We start from the raw sequence: 20329 nt of genomic DNA, 5'->3' as shown, positions 1-20329 counted from the left end.
ATGGATTTGTTTATATTTCTTCGTTCCCCGTGCCTTCTTCAAGCTACCCTCATTTCTGATCACGGTGATTCCATGGTGACCACGGATGACAATAATTCACACATGAACAGCGATACGTCGTTCCGAACTCATCCTTCCGTAAATCGTAGTAGGCTCATGGGGTCGTTTTGACTTCGGGACCATGGCACATGTCAACTCTAAATTTTCTCTACGATCTTGCTTTATGGACCAGTATCACGCCGACCTTGGCCACCTTTAAAATATACTAAACGGTGGGTCATCTGTCGGTTTCGTTTTAAAATTGCTATTCTAGAAAAAAAAACCGTTTAATATTGTTCAAGGTCTCTTGCTTTGTACAGTCAAAATTTGTATATTTGTATCAAATTCGAAGTATAGTAGACATTTCAAATAGGATTTAATAATTGTGGACATTATTACGTTTCATGTAACAATTCAAATTTCACATTTAACCCTTTGCAGTCGAGTGGTGACACTAAGGCACCACTAAAATTGAACCATCGCGTCACAAGATAATTTTTATAACAACAAAGTAAAATTTAAAAGATTATTAAATAATGAAACTGCTGGTATGAGTAACAAGAATCAATTTCGTATGAAATCAAAGTGCACTTTGTTATATAAAATGAAAATGTTATAAGCTAGAGAAATTATTTTAGATTTACAGTCAAAATGACTTCGAGTGCAAATGGTTAATATGATAACTGATATGGAAGAATAGGAGACTACATTGATGTTGAGTTCTATCTTGCAAATAATTAACGACAAAGTAGTAACTAAATGTAGATACAATTAATAATGACATCATAAATCGAATAGATTTAAGTTTGGTTCTTTACTTTATGCTTCTAAGATATTGCGACGAAGTTTATCGTGATTTTATTAGTGCAATAATATTTTACAATAAGATTTTATTAGTATGCTAATAATACTATATTTAGAACAGACATAGCGTTACAAATATTCATATATAACGTCACCATTAATTCTGCAAAGTCTGAAATTTCGTTTGTTGGCTTAAACCGAATTCAATTGAAGCACTTATTTTTGGGAAAAATGAAATTATAAAATCTTGAAAATTTTGCGAATTCGCAACATAAACCATAAATACGAACAGTAAATAGATTATTTGGAGATTTCAATTCTATTTATGTCGCTTTAAACATCAATTCCATCTTGTTGAATACAGAAACATGTATTACAAAGGAGGGTTTGATTTGACGAGGGTTTCTTTCATGATTCTCCCTTAGATCCAAAATTGGGATTGAAACGGACACAATAAAAGGAAGAGGAAGATTATATTAATCTTATTCGTATCTTATTACAAATATTTCATCTACAATTCTCAATTACAATGATTTCATTTCTTTTATTTATTATAATTACTTGATTTAAGTACCAATTATAATCATCTTACTGATAATTATAAATTATGTTTACTTATATTTATCACTTATAACAATCTTATTGATAATTATCAATTATACTAACTTCACTTATCACACGCCATAATTTTATTCATAATTATCAATTACAATGACTTAATTTATAATTATCACTTGTATAGATCTCAAATGAAATTGAAGGAACATTTTCATTATTAATTATGTAAATAACGTGTATCGTTATTTTGTTTTACCTTTTTTGTATATTTCGTATATTCTGTTATGTATATCCAGTTATCTTGTTAGTCGATTCTAGGAAGTCAAAATAAGATGCAAATGGAAAACTGTAGACTTTCTACCAGGAATTCGTTCTTCTACTAATTCTCTAATAGAAAACGATTGCGAATAGTCTCACGCGTGAAACGTTCACTTAATACAATGATGCAAAAACCAATAAACGTAAAAATACGCGCGCGGCAATGGCTTAAGATTGCACTCGTTAGCTTTAAGCACTTTTCTAATGACTATGCCATTAGCTGCCTCTCATCCTCTCGGTCTCATCTGACTCGACGTACTCGTTCACCGCACTTACGATCGTTTCTTTGGTGACAATTCTGTTTGCACCAGCAGTTTGCGGCAACGATCTCTAACATTCTATTTCCCGGTTCCCTCTCCTAATGTCACCACCACGTTTTTAAATCGACCGTCGTGACCGCTAATACATTTAGCTTACCTTACTGGTTTTCACTGGAATAATGCGATCTCGCTTAACTGTTTCACTATATTGCACAGGACGCGCGTTTGCTACAGAAATCTTTCTCAATATTCGGACTACAAGACCTCGGTCTATCATTGTTGAAATTGAATAAAATATGCAAAGTAATCGAACATTGTATAACAACGATCCTCGTGCTGGCATTTTAGAGTATTCGTTGAATTGATTGAGTTGACGCTACGGTTCTTTAAATAATATATAGAGTATCCCAAAAATGTCTAATATTCTGGAAATGGGGGATACCTGAGATCATTTCAAGCAACTTTCTCCTTCACAAAAATTTTCTCAGAGGTCCTGTTAACGAGTTATTTACAAAAAAACGCTGATCAATGGAGAGGCGTGTACCGCCGACGCGTGGTGACTGAGCCAATGGGCGAAACAGGGCTTCGTCTGCTCGTTGGCACGGTTGCCTCACGCTAGACGCGCTCGCTTCTCATTGGTCAATGTTTTTTGTTAATAACTCGTTAACGATGCCTCGTAGAATATTTTTGCAAAGGAAAAGGTTGCTTGAAATCACCTCGGGTATCTTCTACTTTCAGATTGATAGATATTTTTAGGATAACTTGTATATATGAAATTCTCAGAATTTTCACAATGTTTTAAGAGAATATGATCGTGCTTCTCTTGCTGCTACTAAATTGTACAGAATGTATGATCGATGACAGATCTGGATTTTAACGAATGTTCGCAACCTTTTTGCACCTCCATTCAGCTCGTTGAAACGCGCTTGTTACTTTTGTTCAATGAGCAATTCGGACTGATTTGTGACAACGTTGGTTCGTCAGAAAATGCCTTCGTTGTAATAGCAGCTTTATACCTCCAAAATAGTGTGGCAGATATTGTCTAATTTGTAGCTCATTGTCAACAATAAATTCTAACAGAGTATATGTCTTATACAGTCTGCTCTAAAAGTAAAATAAACGACGATATTTTATAGTTTACCCACCGTTCCCTGGGTTCATGATTTTCATACTTTTAGAAAGCAATTCGATCATTTTGTGTTAAAAATGTTTCGTTAACAGCAAGATGCTGAAATCGAACAATTTCTATGATCCACTTTGATCCGTTGGGATTTTACAATTTTTTTTCACAAATTCGACCTTTGAGTCTATTTACAAATCAAAGTCCATGGAAATACAGACCTATTTCATTTTCGAGAGAGGATCATGAATGATCTTCTCGGCACACATATTTATCCTTGATATCCGAATGTCAACATATGTGCATTGTAATCGTTCCATTCGTAAATATTCGCATCATATGCACACGCACTGCAAACTCGTTAGCAAATGTTAACGTATGTTGTATACACATCGCTATTGTCACGTCCGCGTATATTGATTCCAATTTGAATATTATACAAGGTGTAAAAAAAATAAATATCGCGACTGTACTACATCGTTTTTATACACTTGATTTAGTGAAAGATAATGTAAGAAAGGTGACGTAAAATTTACCTTGATATAACCCTTTTTTAGTGTAGAATGTGTAGAGTGTAGAAGCGATTAACACAGTCGTGACATTTACTTTTTTCACACCGTGTACCGTGCAAACGGTATCTCAATCTTTTTGGCAGAATTCTTCAATTAAAACACCGTAGTTTGCATCGCGAACGTTGAACGATGCTGCAAAAATAGCATTTGATTTTTTAACTTTCGATAAAGTACCGTCGTTCAGAACAATATTGGGACATTTTTTAAAATCGAAGAACTTTGTCAAAATTCGACCAGATGATTTCAATTTATTTTTCTTTTCAATTGTCAGAGAAACTGGTTTACTGGACAATGTCTAAAATAATTTTTGCAAAGATTGAAATCGGTTGGAACGATAAAAGAAATGGAAATAGATGCATTTGTTAAGTTAACCAGTCTTTCTAACAAGACGAAAAAATTCGAATTATTTGATCGAAATTTGAACAAGTTATTCCGTTTCAAAAGGTGCCCGAATATTTTAGTAAATGACATGTACGTCGATCATGGTTTTTTACATCTTTGTGCTAGGGACCACTTTTGACCAATCGATTAAAATCTTAAATGAAATAAAAATCAAATTTCGCTTAACAAATATTTTGCTTAACGCGTAATACTTCTTTCGTAGAACACAGTTTGCATGCTCCAATCTAATTCAAACGCTCTAATCAATCTTGTTATTGAACTGCTATTTAACTATTATTTAACTACTATTTAACTACAATTACTTTTTTATTAAAATGTTAGTCACCGAAATTATATTATGTGCCCGTGTGAGAAGTTATAAACAAGAGTTCTCTAAAATATCAATTTATTGCAGTGCATAGTAAACATTGTTATAAGTTGAATTATTACACACGTATAAGCTTAATACTGCCCAATAAATTTTGTAGACGTAAAAGGTGCCCTTAATTACAATTGCAAAGAAAATATCAGTGTTTCGATTAATATGCGATCAATGCGATGTTCTTGATTCTACCAATTTATCTCACGCATCTCTGTCATGATGAACTTTAAGTTTTTATTCAGTACGAAATAATTTTTAATTTACAGATCAACCCGAAAGCGCAATTTCATTGATTTTCTTGTCGTTTTGGTACATACGGTCGTTAACTAAAGCAATAACCGTTTAACACCATATACGTATATTTCTATAAAAATATGTATAAAGTTTATTTTATAACAATACCGCTAATCTTTATACCGGGTGTATTTTGAAAAATTGGGAGAAATATGTCCACTTGACAATATAGGTAATAGTGTCTTGTCTGTGCATATGTGTATATTAGATGACTTATCATACATGTATATTAGCCAATTTATCGTTGTCATGTATATTAGATGATTTATTGTTATGCATGCGTATTTGACAATTTACTGTTATACATGTATATTTTAAAATTGATTACTATGTAGGTATATTGGACAATTTACTGTTATACATGTATATTGTAAAATTGATTACTATGTAGGTATATTGGACAATTTATTATTATACATGTATATTAGATAATTTACTATTATACATGTATATTAGAAGATTGATTACTATGCACATATGTTACACAATTTGCTATTATACATATCATTCGAAAATTTATTACTGCACATATATATCAGACAGTTTACCATGATAAACAAGTTATTATTGTGTGATATGCATTAGCCACATAATATATTCTTTATTATGATATATGTATATTAGATAATTCATTGTTATTATTATGTGTACAAGTATTAGACAATTTATTATTACACATGTATGATAAATATTTTATTATTATATATGTATATTAGATAATTTAATATATATATATTGTACGTGAACACCGAGGGTTCACGGTGCACAAGTGTGACTCGGAGTAAATAATTCTTGTGTTTCAGCGAGGATACAGCATAGAAATAAAGAAACAGATGTTTGGAAGGATTGATGTCTGTTCACAGTGAGAGACAGGAAACGGAAAGATCGCCGAGAGCGAATCAGGAGGATAAGTGAGAGGTGGTAGGAGTGCATTGAGCATGGAACTTCGGACATTTGAAGAACTTCGGAGCGTTCATTAGACTCCAAAGGCTTCTCGCGACTAACCTGCCTGCATTCATCAACCTTTCTCGTCAATCGTCTCTTCAAATTACTTTCTGCGGCTGAGCTGCTTCGTAGCTTGAACCGACCGCCGCGCTCTTTACGTTACTCGAGGCACTCGATTGGGAACCATCGGGACCGTCGAGAGGTTCCAGCAATTACTCCGAGACTTAATGCTTCCTTTATTCGTGTCGTTTCGATTCTCGGATTCGTAACGAAAACTATCCATATTTATCCCATAATTTGGTTTCAGCAATATTGGCTCGGCTTACCGGCATACACGTAGCATGTACGTGTGTATGTAGCAGCATTCAATTACTAACGTTCAACAGGTTTACTTGATCTGTTCATACACTTCATTTATTCGCGAATGCTACATTAGCGTCACTCAATGACGCGTTAATAACGCGCGGAGCGTACATTATCAAAGTCAATGCGAATTAATGACGTTTATCCAGGAAATTTTCGTACCATCGAGTCAAACGGATACCGCGTTTGATGTAGTACCCGGGGCAATTTTATGGTCGTTTTTGTTACGAATCGTGTAAATACAAATTTTGGAAGTAGCAATCATTTCGGATTCAAATATTATGGGAACACGACGGTTAAAGCTTTTTCAAGGGTTTACCGTTTTACTGCGGGCTCAGATTTATGGTGACGTTTAACGTCAAACCTTTCTGACGAAACATTTCCGACGTATTTGTACATGACAGTTAATTTCCAATAACTTTTCTTTCGATTCGATAACAACAATATTGTTCCATTAGTTTCTTTTTTATTGTCATTATATATGTCATTATATATATTGTCATTTTATAATCATTTGTTACTCGTGTCTGCACACAGTCAAAACAAGTTGAATTTCTCACACTTCTTTTCCTATTATTCGATCAACTTCTTGCTCGAGTAACGAAAGCTTCTTCATTTTTGTCGGCGAGTGTACTAGATATGCAATATCTAAATTTCGCTATGCTCGTAACTATCTATCCTTGAAAGTCGTAAATGTTTAGCCAGACGCCACGAGTCCTGCTAAATTGTTCAATTGAAAAAATGCTTGCTACTTTCCGCGTATACGAAAATATGTCTACCAGACGCGAAAACGGTAAACTATCTTAATCGAGAGATAAAATACATTGAAATCCGGGAATAAACAAAATTAAATCCGGCATATTTAAAACGAAACGAAATCGAAACAGCTGCTTCGAGTAAAGCAAAATCGCTTCGAATAAAACAAAATTGCTTCGAATAAACTAAAATCGCTTCGAGTAAAATAAAATTGCTTCGAATAAACTAAAATCGCTTCGAGTAAAACAAAATCGTTTCGAATAAAGCAAAATCGCTGCGAACGAAGCAAATCCGCGACAAAAACAAATTGAAATCCCGTTGATGGCAACGGTGTTCGTAGTAAAATTTTCGCGCAGCAAACGTTTCGAAACGTGAAATCCGTAAAAGCAATTTGAAACGTGTAACTTGAAATTGAAAGTGAACCCATAAACGCTAGAATAAAAACCGTGGGAAGAGACGAGACGTCGTAGATCGCTGGACGAGGAAGTTGCGTCGAGATGAGAGAGGCGCCCCATCCGATTAGCGTGCAATAATAAGCTCCGATAAACGCGAGAAAGTGAACGCCGCTTTTGGCGATCGTCCTCGCACAGATCGAACCAACTAATTATGGAGTCCCGCGAGAAATCGATGAAACTGAAACGATTGTCGGGATGGGAATTCAATTAACGCGAAAACTGTAAGGGTGGTGAGAGAAAGATTTTGTTCGCGATGATACGTGAACGGCGTAGCACTTAGCAACCCCCATAGAAAAAGGCATTAAACGGAGTTAAATAGGAAGGTGATGAAACGGATTGAAGTTATGCCTGATTAATTCTTAATAAACTTGATTTCTAGGGAGAACTAATAACAATCTATTTTCTGTTTTCGAATAATGAAACGTTAGGGGAAAACTGTTGCTTGAGTAACCGATACACGAGCCTAGCATAAAACCAGGTACAGTCGGTTCGTGGAAACGTTCGTCTTTGCGAGCGCGCCCACGCGTTGAAGCAACTGGTTAAGAGAAATTGCGCCTTATAGGTTACACACGTGGCAATTGGAACGAGGACTCCGAGTATAAAATATGTGCGGTGTACACGTGTTGGTCAGCGAATGAACTTCATCGAGTTCGAATTAAATTTCTGAGACAGGACGCGTTTCGAAACTCTCCGATTAATACACGAAGTCACTAATTAATAATATGCCAAGTCACCAATTAATATGCGAAGTTACTAATTAATGTGCGAAGTTACCAATTAATATACAAAGTTACCAATTAATGTCGCAAAAGCTGTGAACTATGACATCCACCAGCAAACGAGAGTAACTTTAAATCGATCGAGAGGCCTCCGGTACAGCGATCGCTGTGGCACAGTCCGTGGCACTTCAATCATTCCTAGCATGATAGCAACAGGACAATTACTTGTGTTCGTCAATGTACTTTTTCACGATGTATAATAAGCTTTCATGAAGGAAGCGGGCGCACATGCGCCGACAGATTTCGGTGTCAGCGGTTCTTCCGCGCGAGCGCGCGCGCGCGACCCGGGCGAACGTTTCCCAGCCGACTGTACGCTGACTTGTTGAATTAGCGATAAAATATTTAAGATATTCAGAATCAATCTAATTGTTGTATTCTTTTCTTTTCTCAGTGAATATGTCCCCGCTTCATTTAGATTACCGATGGAAAAAAAGGAAACAATTGAAAACGTAGCGGTTGAGTTGTTGTGTAGCGTTCGACGCTTCGGCGAGGCGCGGCCGAAAGTGTTTTTAAAATATAGATTTTGTATAAATTTTATGGAACGCGACCGATCGATTGGTAAGCGTCGTCGACGAAATCGGAGCCAACCTGTACCCGGTTCGATCTCTACGTTCAGAGATTCGGTGAACGCTACTAACGCGATCTCTGATTTTTTCCATTGAAACGAACGAGCAACAAACGGCCGCGTTCGAGATAGAACGCGCCGAGAATATGTCCGTGTAGCTTCTTTTCCCTTTCTTTTTTTGTTTTCTTTTTCTTTAGACGAATTTGATTTATTTTCTGTCTCTCCATTGATCGACGAAAGAGCGACGACGCTGTTTGCAAACAAAAAAAGAAAAAAGAAGAAAGAAACGAAAAAGTGAACGCCATCTTTCCGTTGATTCTTGAATGATTTCGCGTCCCAGCGAAAATTACGTAACGATGGGGAGAGAAGTAAAAGCAAAGCTACCGGGATACAAGGGTAGTCGTTTTCGTATAGATAAACGCCTAAGGTTTAAAAGAATAAATAGACAAATGAACCGAAGAATTAAAGAAATGAGAAAAGTATATATATATATATATAAATACAAATAAATAAATGAATAAATAAATAAATAAATGAATTTATATGTGTATAGTATGGGTATATGTATATGTGTACAGTACATATACAGATACGTATGCATACATATTGATTATATTGAATTATTATTAATGAGAATAGATGAGAACTTATATATTATTTGTTGGGAGAGCATATATTATACGATATTTAATATATTTAGGATATTTATTTGTTGATTTGGTGATAATATATATATATGTATATATATATAATATACATAGATAAATATATATATATATACATACATAAATAGCTAAATAATTTTTACAAGGCCTATGAAAGGTTGAAACAAATAAAAACATGGTATTTCGACGGGGAAATAATCAATTATTCACTTTCACGAGGTCAATTTCTTTGTTTTGTTTATTTGTCGCCGCCTATCGTTTGTTTTAGGTTTCGGTTGATGCCGGAGTCGTGTTTCGAGTCGACATTTTGTGTTTTTCATTCAATCTTGTACTGAGATCGTCTGTCTCCCTGCATTTCCCGTGCACTGAAGAATTTCACCGGAATGCTCAGTGTTCATGAAATATTCGATATATTGTTAATATTTGAATTTTCGTTGCGTTTATTTTTCTTTTCTATCGTACGCTATGCAACCCTGTATAGAATTATCAGCAACAGAAATAATCGCAAACAAGTTAACGGTTACCGATATTTGAATCCTAGACGCAAAAGGTATACGCGTTTTTAATAATCTATTATTATTTAAATTTATAATGAAAATTCATTACAGTGGAATTTTACATGAAATATCGAGTATTCTTTTATCGTGATAATGATTTCTTTTCGTATGATATTGTCGGGTGTATCTGTTAAACTAGAACAATGTTAGCTTTTAATTTTAATGTGACGAGGTTGGAAAACTTTGTCATGAGATTAGTCGATCTCAGTAGATTTGTTTAACAATTACACTATCCCGGGAACGTTTAGAAAGGTCCCTACGGTGTGGTTTGCGTCATTCATCTAACGAGGTAGCCCCACAATTAATAATTAAGTTAGCAATTAACGCGTAAACATTGTTTAATAAAAATTATTTTTACGTACATAAATTGCACAACAGTTTTTGTAATAAAATTTTCGACGTCGTAACAGAAATACTTCGGTTATTAAAAACTCGATACGTATTTATTTCAATAAATGTACGCAGACATTTTATGTGTATTGTTCTTGTTGTATGAGTGAAATTTATAATAATAATTTCACTCGCAGAATGAAATTGGTGAATCTTTATTGGTGAAACTTTAGGATCCATTATTGATACACTTATTTATTACATTTCACTCTTGAATTATTAAAATTATTTGCACGTTAAATAGATAGTATATTTTTTGTTTTTATTTTTTAATTCGTTGTAAAGTTACACATTTGTGTACGTAGTGTTACGAAACAAATTATTACATAGGATTGTTACGTTTGCATTATTTACTTTTGAGTATAAAAAGTATCAGTGTCTATTGGTAAAGGAATTGATGCTGTTGTTATTATTGTTTCATTATCTAATTTTATAAATTGATTAATGTGACGTTTAAAAATCATTTCTGTGACAGACATTTACAAGTAATGAAAATTAACTGAACGGACATGTATTGTTAAATGGAAGAACAAAGGCTAAAGAAAATAGAACGATTTTAACTCTTTGCTTTTAAAACTGAATATTTTCTAAAATTTAATTTCTTTAAAGCTTTTTATGATTTGGAAAAAGAGATTTTTATCTGTTTTATTAATAGTATGTTAGAAAAATTTGTTTATATTATTTATTTATTTTTGTTGTATACGATTTGCAATTTAGCGCAAGGAATCCACTCGAGGACAGAAAATATTTAATTACGATTATGTATTTTCGAGCTCAACCAATGCAAACATTTAAACGTACCATGCGATACTTCAGCTTATAAATTATTCTCATAGAAAATGGTTAAAGCTAGAGGGCCATTTACAAAGTTGTGCAATTTGATTAGAGAAACCATTAGCGTTTAATATATCACTGAAAAGTGTCGTTAATTTACCGATTTAAAAAAAAAAAAACGGTAAAAATTTGCCATCGTGGAAAGCTTCTTACAAAAACGACAGCAAACCAGCACCTCGGGAATCTTTTTAAATTCATTAAACTGTACAGATATGATTTATTTAAAATTGGGACAGTGCAATCACGAAAATCTCGCAAATTATAATTTTATTGAAATTCTTGTACGTATTAATTTCGTAACGGTACTACGTAAAACGATAAAACGTTTTTAATATCGTACGTCGATTTAACAGATTTATTAATTCTTCAGTCGCCATAAAATTAGAACTGATTTGTAGAGAACAGAAACATTTATTGACCGCTCGTAAATAGGGTTCGATAATTCGCGTGAGCGTCCGTAAGACAGGCACGGAACGTTTAGAGATATAATTTCTTCGGGATTCGTTTACAATCGGCGTTCGATTCGAATTAACGGGAAATTCGTTGGTTTTGTTACGGAACAAACAGAAACGAATATCGAGAAGGATTTTCACAAAAAAGTTTTACAAAATAAGAGGAAACCGAAGGGTAGCAATAAATTTTCTAAATTGGTAGATAGTCTTTAAAATTGTCGAGAAAATTAGGTCGAAATTTAGTGAACGTTTCGTTACTTTTCAGCTGTTCTTGCGTCCTCCTTCTTTTTAAATGCTGTTTTTCACTGTTGCGGCGTTTCTTTTCCGTTCGGGAATAGCGCGATCACAGAACCCGATCCGCGCAAATTCGATAGAAACTTTTACTTTTTCACGTAACAGTTTCGAGCGATTTCTTCTAAATTTCCGACCACTTCTGAACCGTGTTTTGTAAATATATTCAATTGCTTGACCGGTAGAACGAAATCATTTGACATGTGGATAAATATTCTCGTTCGTTGTATCGTTAAATCTTCCAAAATAGTTTGTAAATTTGCTAGAAGAACCGTTCTAAGATCAATTGATTCGTTACGAAACATTCGACCAAAATTCCTAATTTCGTTCGAAACAAACGTTCGCGGAGGAATGATTTCCGTTATTAGGATCAATTAATAGAATTCTCTACAATTATTTTTTATAAGACTAAATAAATTGTACATAATATAATAATAATAATAATAAAAAATAATAATAATAATATTAATAACAACAATTAGAGATAACGAAAGACGGAAACCTTTGTGATGGATGGCCGCGCCCGGTGATTGATAAATAACAATTAATATTGGTGAACGCGGCCGTTGCCGGGTTTCAATTGTTGTTAGTTATTGGTTAATGGGCCGCCAGCAAATTAGTCATTGATCAACGAGCTAATTTACTTAGGGCAGAGAATTCGCGGAGTCTTTTACTCTAGGTTAAATGGAAGTTGGAGCAGGAAAGTGTTATAGCCGGGGTTGTCGTCTTTTCACCAGCGAAATGCGAAACGTCTCAATGTTAATCAAGCTGATCCGGGGTTTAGGCCAAAGTAAACATTGTTTTCAAGATAAATGCTGTATAATATCCTAACATATAATTGTCTCCTTGTATTTCATTCAATTTCTTTCGTACAGAATCACTCGTGACTTAATATACAATTTCTTAAAAGTGAACGCTCTAATAAATATTTTGATGAAAATACTTGGAAATTGTCACAGAAAACTTTAAAAAATAACGAAACAATTTGTTTTCAATTACTTTTCCTTCGTTCTGATGAACGTGTGTTACAGAAACTTTTTGAACATTTTTTTGCGTTCGGTCTGATTTTTTTATTTATAAGATTGTATGCAAGAGAAATGTGACGAACCAACGAAATTTATGTAATATGTTTGCAATGAAAATTTGTTTAGAAACCGATGAAAATACTGGCAAACTTCTTTTAAAGTCGGCTGTCTTCAAGGTTGTCATCAATTCAGTGTCCAATCAATTGGAAGCTATGACTGCATTCAATTACGTTGTCACGTTCGCCTTTGATGTATCTAATTTCAGATGAAATCTATCCTTCGCTCAGACTGGCAACTACTAATTAATTACGATTAGGAAACTACCCGAAACGCGTGTCTGAAATTATAGATCGAAAGTAGAGATTATTAAATCGAGCATTCGATGCATTTACGATAGTCGACAGAAGAATAAAAAAGACTAAAGTCTTGTACTATACTGTTTCTGCTGTTTGCAATCGGTGGAAAACAAGTTTTCATCTTGCAAAGAAAACCGTGATCGAATAATTAACATGTAAGCAACATTTCCAAGCATTCGTGTGTTACAGAAACATTTCGTTTGGCATTTCAGAACCGTGAATTTAAGTTTGTTCTTTTACTTATGAAATATTTGAACTACCATAACTTTTATCTAATCTGTAAAACCGTGTACGTACAACAATAATAACATTTATACAGGTTTAGAGCTCAGAATTAACGCTACGGTGGATACCATTCACTTTTTTGCAAATCTAATTCATCTTCTTGCAAATCTAATTCATCTTCTTGCAAATCTAATTCATCTTCTTGCAAATAAAATTAATTCTTTCACACTGGTCGAAGTTTGACAATCTTTTATTGAATTTTTGAGTGTAATACGAATTTGGCTACTTATTTATGAAATAATACAAATTGAAGTGCAAATAATTAATTTATAACGACTATTTATTTAATGTCTATCCATCTTTAATTATTCAGTTTTCTAATTTAATATGAACTTTTATACATGTTTATAAAATAATAAAAATTTATTAGGGATTTCTATACTTATTTATGAAATGACGTGACTAAAATCGATGTAACTTTTAAGTTACAAATATTTAGTAATAAGTGAACTTATATGGGAAAAGGTTCAATTTCATTTGCAAAAAGATGTATATGATGTGAAAAGAAGATGATTATGATCTGCGACAGAATTAATTTCATCTACACAAAAATAATACTATAAATTCTCTCAAACGATAAACAAAAATGTACTTTACTGTATTATCCGTAAAAGAATTAATTCCGAATGCAAAACCTACATAATACGAATACAACACAAATGCATAAAAACAATATAAACATTAGCTACTTCTTCTCTTGTACTGTCTGATTTTAATTCAGCACTGAAACGGTTAACCCCTTGACGTACCATTTTCTTCAGTCACTGCGATTAGGAATTTTTCAATTGGCGCAATTTCTTAGAAGGAACTGAACATTAATGTTTATTCCGTGCCGGAATTTACTTGGATACTTAAATATTAATAACAGAGGATTAGAATTTGATTCCAATTTTAAAGAACAGAATAACATCCATATTTGTGCCCATAATTATGAAAGCGGTCTAAGTTATAGATTTCTTGTTTCGCGATATTTAATGAATTGCATTTGCATAAATTAAAATATATTTTTACATTATGCGATCTTTTTATTTAGAATTTTATTAGTCTTGATTAATGGAAATTTATTATGAATATGAAATTTTGTGTGAACTTCATACGAAAATGTTTTTAAAGTTTGAATTGACCATTTTCAAAATTAACTGAATGTCCTATAAATGACTTAAAACAATAAAGCACTATGAGCCACGCGCCGTTTTCAAGTTACGTTTATATAATTTCTTTAAATTTTTCACTTGGACCATTTTCATAATTATGGGCACATTTAATTATTTATTACCGGTAATTATCCATCACGAGTCGGACTCGTCAAATTACGGCAAGGGGTTAATATAACAATTAAAACGAGCTCTTGTACCTTGACCCTAACCGAGACCGAGGATCTCGGATCGAAGAATCGTGTCCGAAAGTAACGGAGACCGACAACCCCGGCGTTAGCCGTTCGCCGACAAAGTATTTCCGGTGATGTTCGACCGGGCGACGCTCGCACGATTAGAAGTTGCAACTAATTGCCGAATACGATTCGTGTTCTCTGCTCTGCGGGACGCGTTCGCGCGTGCGCACCGTTTTAAAAAAGAAAAATCGCCGATAACGAATCAGCAAAGACGCGGCCCGGGCCCGACATATATCCCATTTCGCGAATACGAATTTTCTCCGGCGAAAACACCTCGGGCGCGGTGGACCGCGTCCGACGGAACCGTTTTTATTAAAAAAAATAAAAAAAAAATAAATCGTTCGGGCTGGACGAGCAGGCGATTTGGAAGCGGCGTGATTGAAACGCGGATCGAGTGTCAGTGAAAGTAAACGGTAAAAAAAAGTTCAAATACAGTAGTAGACATTTACGAGGGCGAAGAATATTTCGTGGGATACGAGTAACGGGCGCGCTACTCCCCCGTGGTTGTTTACGAGGGAGGGCGAAGCTTTTTCTAGCCGGGAGGGGGGGGGGGGGGGGGTAGGTGAGAATTGATCGTTTCGTTGCACGAGAGACAAAACCGTTATAATACAAAGGGTGGGAGGGAGACGCGTGTAACGTCGAAGGAGCGAAAAGATGTTTTGCGAGACGAAGATATACGAATAATCTAGATACCAGATAACGAGATGACATACTCCATGCCTTACATAGAATTATCTAAGCCTAAGTAGACGTATCTAATTAGACGTATTAATCGAAATCGTCGAAGGAAATTGCGACCGGTCAACGACGGATCGACGGGTCCGCGAAACGCAACACGTTTCACCAGGGTCTTCTAAGGTACTGCGGGTGTCGGTGCCGATCGTTTCCAGACAATTTTTCAGAGCCGTCTGCGTGGGAAACGGGCTCGTTAGCCGCCATGCTGCGAGAACGCGTTTCTTTGATCGTGAAACTTCGCCGACTCGAATTTTCAAAGTTCTGAATCGGAACACGGGCACGCGCTGTTCTGTTTTCATGAGTTGCTTGAAGTATTTTAACGATCGCCGGACTGCGGATTCTATTGCATTTATTGCGGGATCGCGTAGTTGCGATCTCGAATTCCAAATAGATCGAGAGAACGTGGAAACGTCGATGCGTTGTTTTTAATTTAATAATATCATCTTACGCTACTGTGTTTCTATTTCTTACGAACGCGAGGCAGCCGAGTTTTTATTTTGCAGAAACATTCAGAGCATTTGGAAATTCTTCGCCCAGACTAACCTGACGTCCGATAAATTTTAATAAAGGAAACGAATGTTTAAATGACGCCCGCATCTCGTAGTCGATGCCAACAATATTTGTTTTGCATAAAAATCCGCAGTCCGGCTGTAACAGTAAATTTGCCACGGCGAAACGGCCGGTTCTTCGTTTTACGATTATTCGACGCTTTCACGGGAAACGATTGAATATGCCGCATCATCGAAGCGACTATTGTTCTAAAAACTGTACAGGATCCGAATAAGTTGGATCTTCTCGCTTCTACGAGTCAATGCACACCAGTCAATTTTTTCTGCTCGGTAGGTTTGGCCGTTAACGATTCTATACGGTGTTCCAAGAGTGTTTTTAACGTTGTTAAACGCGCGGTGTTTCAGGGCGATTCGACGACGCAAAACGGGTTGTGACCTCCGAACCGCGCGCGCGGCTGTTCGAGGAAAAACGTTTCCATCCACGATTTTCCACCGACGAGTGCACAATAGTTGAGAATATTTGTATACTTTTAGATTGAAATTGTTACCGAGCAAAAATTGTGGATAGGAAATCGGAACGCGGTTGATCCGTCGTTGGTCAAGCCTTTTCCTCCAATCAATTTGTAACCCTAATTAGAGTGGAGAGTGGCGCTGATTAACAAGAATAATCGTAGACTTTTCTAAATTTCGAGGTTTTTTCGTAAAAAAGAAAAAGAAAGAAAGATAAGAAGAGATTTTAAAACCATCGACCGTTTCATAGGAAACCTTTTCCCCCATTCTTTACGTTTGTCTCATGAAACTGTTTGTAAAGAAACGATAGAAAGTCTTCAAAAAAAAGAAAAATAGAGAAATATAACAAGACGGAAACAGTGAAAAAACCGCGTAAACATTTTCTAAGATATAACGATTAATAAATTTGTTAAACAGAGTATTCGATCCGTAAACCGGACCGAGAAAGAGAGAAAGAAAAGAAAGGAGTTGTTACCCATCGAAGGTACATACACACGCCGTTTAAAGCGAACGTCTTCATTTTAACGATAATTCTCTAAACAAACAACCATTGCCTAAATAATATATTTAAGGGTTCCAATTACGTTTAAAAAGCTGATTCATTTCCCCAAAGAAAGACTTCTGCATAGTTACCGTGTGATAAGACAATTACAAATAACGAATATTTATTTACCGTATACCATTGTTTATTTATGCCGTGGAAATATTTAAAAAGAGCAATCCTTTCTTCATTAATTTATTGAATTTCTTAATAATTTAAATAGTTCTCTGGTAAAACGTTTAATTGTAATAGGCTAAATAGGCGATTAGCGTTAAGTCGTTCGGCGCGGAGAACAATTGATTCTCGGAAGCGGGGCCGCGGCTACGCTGTTGAGTAAACAACTAAATAACCAGTTTTTGATGAAACATAATCGGCTGATGGCAGGTTACATTATTGGTTCATCGATTAATCTGCGATTAATTAGCGAATAAGTGAAGATTGTTGCTTACCCCAAATTTTTTACTGTTTCTTCGTTGAAAATTGTAACATAATTTAACCGCTATCGAAGATAACGAATTGAACGGCTACATGCTCGTTTATATAATTAAACTAGTATATTTAAGTAATGATTACGTAGACATTCTGGAGATGGGTGTTCATTCGTGTAGGACCATTTTTATATTAACAACGATCACCTCGTGTTTCTCAAACCGATCTCCCAACGCTAACACGCGCGGTTCTGCGCGCGGAACGGCGCGCCCATACGGCGATTCAGTTGATCAATCCGTTAGTTTGTTTGTGTCCAGGGTAGAAACGTTTACTGATTTCTATCGGTTGAGAAACACTGATTCGACTCTTTTCGAACCGTTTCTTCGCACCGATTCGCAGCGAAATTTCACCTATGGAGAAACACCTTGGTTACTTTCGGATATTATCTGTGACAGTGAAAAAATAAACAACCCAGTCGATTCTAGTGATAAACTTGTCGAAGGAAACAGCAGCATCGAATGCAAAAGCAAAAAAAAGAGTCGAAACGAATATGTATATGTCACGTGGGAACGATTGAGACAACATCAATCATTATCGATTTTCGTAGTTAGTCGAGCTTTGGTGCCTAGCTTTTGCTTTTGGTAGACTCTGATATCGTTAAGCGAACGTGTGATCGATTTTCCAGAAATTCTTGTAACGGATCAACGGCGGAGTTTGTTCGAACGGTTGTTGTTGCGGCTGGCGAGCATACGTTCGTTTGGCATTGTTCACGGCAAAAATGGAACAAATCGATCGCGACAGGAACCAGAAATCAACGACCCGTCCGGCGGTTCAATTGTCACGACGATTTTATAAATATCGCGGGACGAAAGTGTGATACAAATTCTTTGATCGTCAAATTCCCGAAAAAATAGTTCAAATCTGTTGAAAATTCCAATCCGGCGGATTCATTGGCGGATGGATTCTGTTATGAATCGTCGAACGAAACATTGGAGTTAATCGAACGTAAACATTTCGCGCGTATAATCGGAATGCAGTGAGAAATTTTTGTTCCCCGTTGATTGAACGTCAACTTCGATCGGAATTGGCCCCCGCGCAGATTCGAACCCGTCGCAATTTCCCGAACAATGCTGGAGGGCGCGGGCGTGATTCATTTCGAGCGTAAACGTCTTCGTTTGCCGCGATCGTGTTTACCATCCCGCTTTCATCGCCTCGAGAACCAGGAGGAGAACTTTCTTCGGCCGATGGGATCGGTGTTTCCCGGTTTCCGCTGTGAACGTTCTAACGTTGCAATTCCCGCGGAGTTCTCTCCCCCGTCTGGGAGCCCGACTCGCCTTGAAAATGCCAACCGGAGGGATAGCTCGTCGCTGCGAGACAATTGCCCGGCGTAACGGATCTCCGAGAGCTTTGTAAGCGCGAAATATTTCTAATAAGTAATCCTACGATCTCCTCGACAACGAAGCGAACGAACCGCGGTTCAGCGTGATCGCGCGACCGCTGCGAACGGCCGAATAGCTTGTAACGTTACATGGCCGACAAAACAAAAAAAAGAAGAAACTATTCTGGCGATAACAGCAATCGTTTCTCCGCCGTTGATTCAATTAGTCAGTGGAGAACGGTCGAGACGCGACCGATCAATCCGATGATCGTGCTCGGCCGTCTGTTACGGTAAACTGGAAAAACAGCGTGAAAGAGGAGAGATAAACTATATATAGTTTGTACAATTGCCCCACGTGCGGAAAACACATAAACTTGAAGTGATGGCAATACCGATGGGTTTTCTCTCGATAGATGAAAATGTGAGAACATCGAGAGAACCACCGCCGGTTGTGATACGCTACTAGTACTAAGTTACGATTAGTTGATACACTAATTGATTAATTAGACGAACGTCCTAACTGGTTAGTGCGGCTTCATTGTCCTGATTTGTTGTTTGTCATTTCTTTTATTCTTTCCTGTGTTATTTTTAATAAATTCACGGATTATTTTGTTTACGTGTCTGTTTATTTATTTACTGGTCCTCGAACGTCCACGATCCTCTCTGTCCCTGTTCCGCAGGTATCCACTCGTTAATTAATTACGGGAAAACTTTTCTTTCGTTGCACGCGACGCGGGTTTCATAACGTTTTCCGTTCGTCACTCGAATAGTTTTTATCGTACGGAATGCTTTTAATGAAAATATTGTTTTGGGAGCTGCTGTGTACGCTCCGGTTCAAAAGTACGAGGACACCCGCTGGTTTAATAGAAATTTTAATTATCTCATTCAGTTTGTATAATGTTTTATATTTAGTATTAAGTTGTATAGCGAGATTACGTAGTTAGTTGTAAGTATTCGTCACTTTTGTGATTAGTTTAACCGCTTATTGTATTTTGTTCATTAGAAGCTTTAATTTTCTCTTAGAAAGTTGACGTTACTTTTATCATTTTCATTAACTTTGAAATAAATCTAAAAAATTATAACAAATTTCTGACCGGTTTCTCAAATTTATTTAGAAGTGTCCTAACACTTTTGGAGGGGAGTGTAGATGCTACAAAAGGAATCCTGTAATGAACATTTTGTACCATAGCCTTTTATTATATTGTCGTTTAATTTTAGAATTTATAAATGAATGAGTTAACGTTGAATCGAATGAAATAGAAACAACGATGTGTTCCTAAACCGATAATATTGGTCTTACTGAATATGATTTTTGGAGCCACAACGTAGATGCTCCAAAATTGTATCGATGGTTTCACTTCGCAATTTTGCCGAATCCTTTGACAAGCATT

At 35.8% G+C, this 20329-nt stretch overlaps 1 protein-coding gene across 3 annotated transcripts in view; it reads left to right on the top strand.

Moving 5' to 3' along the window:
* LOC144469327 (uncharacterized) overlaps positions 1-13557 on the top strand; it is a 75899-nt gene extending 62342 nt beyond the window's left edge. Inside the window, exon 9 of one of the 3 annotated variants that reach the window (XM_078179464.1) lies at positions 5592-13557. In XM_078179464.1, the coding sequence (XP_078035590.1) occupies positions 5592-5643 (52 nt within the window). In that variant the 3' untranslated portion in view covers positions 5644-13557. Of the gene's footprint in view, positions 1-5531 lie in introns of all 3 variants that reach the window. The other 2 variants (XM_078179465.1, XM_078179466.1) reach the window with 2 other exon arrangements.
* Positions 13558-20329: the final 6772 nt, after the last annotated feature.

Source organism: Augochlora pura, chromosome 4, assembly GCF_028453695.1.
Source record: "Augochlora pura isolate Apur16 chromosome 4, APUR_v2.2.1, whole genome shotgun sequence".
NCBI lineage: Eukaryota > Metazoa > Arthropoda > Insecta > Hymenoptera > Halictidae > Augochlora > Augochlora pura.
This window is presented reverse-complemented; position numbering and strand designations above follow the sequence as displayed.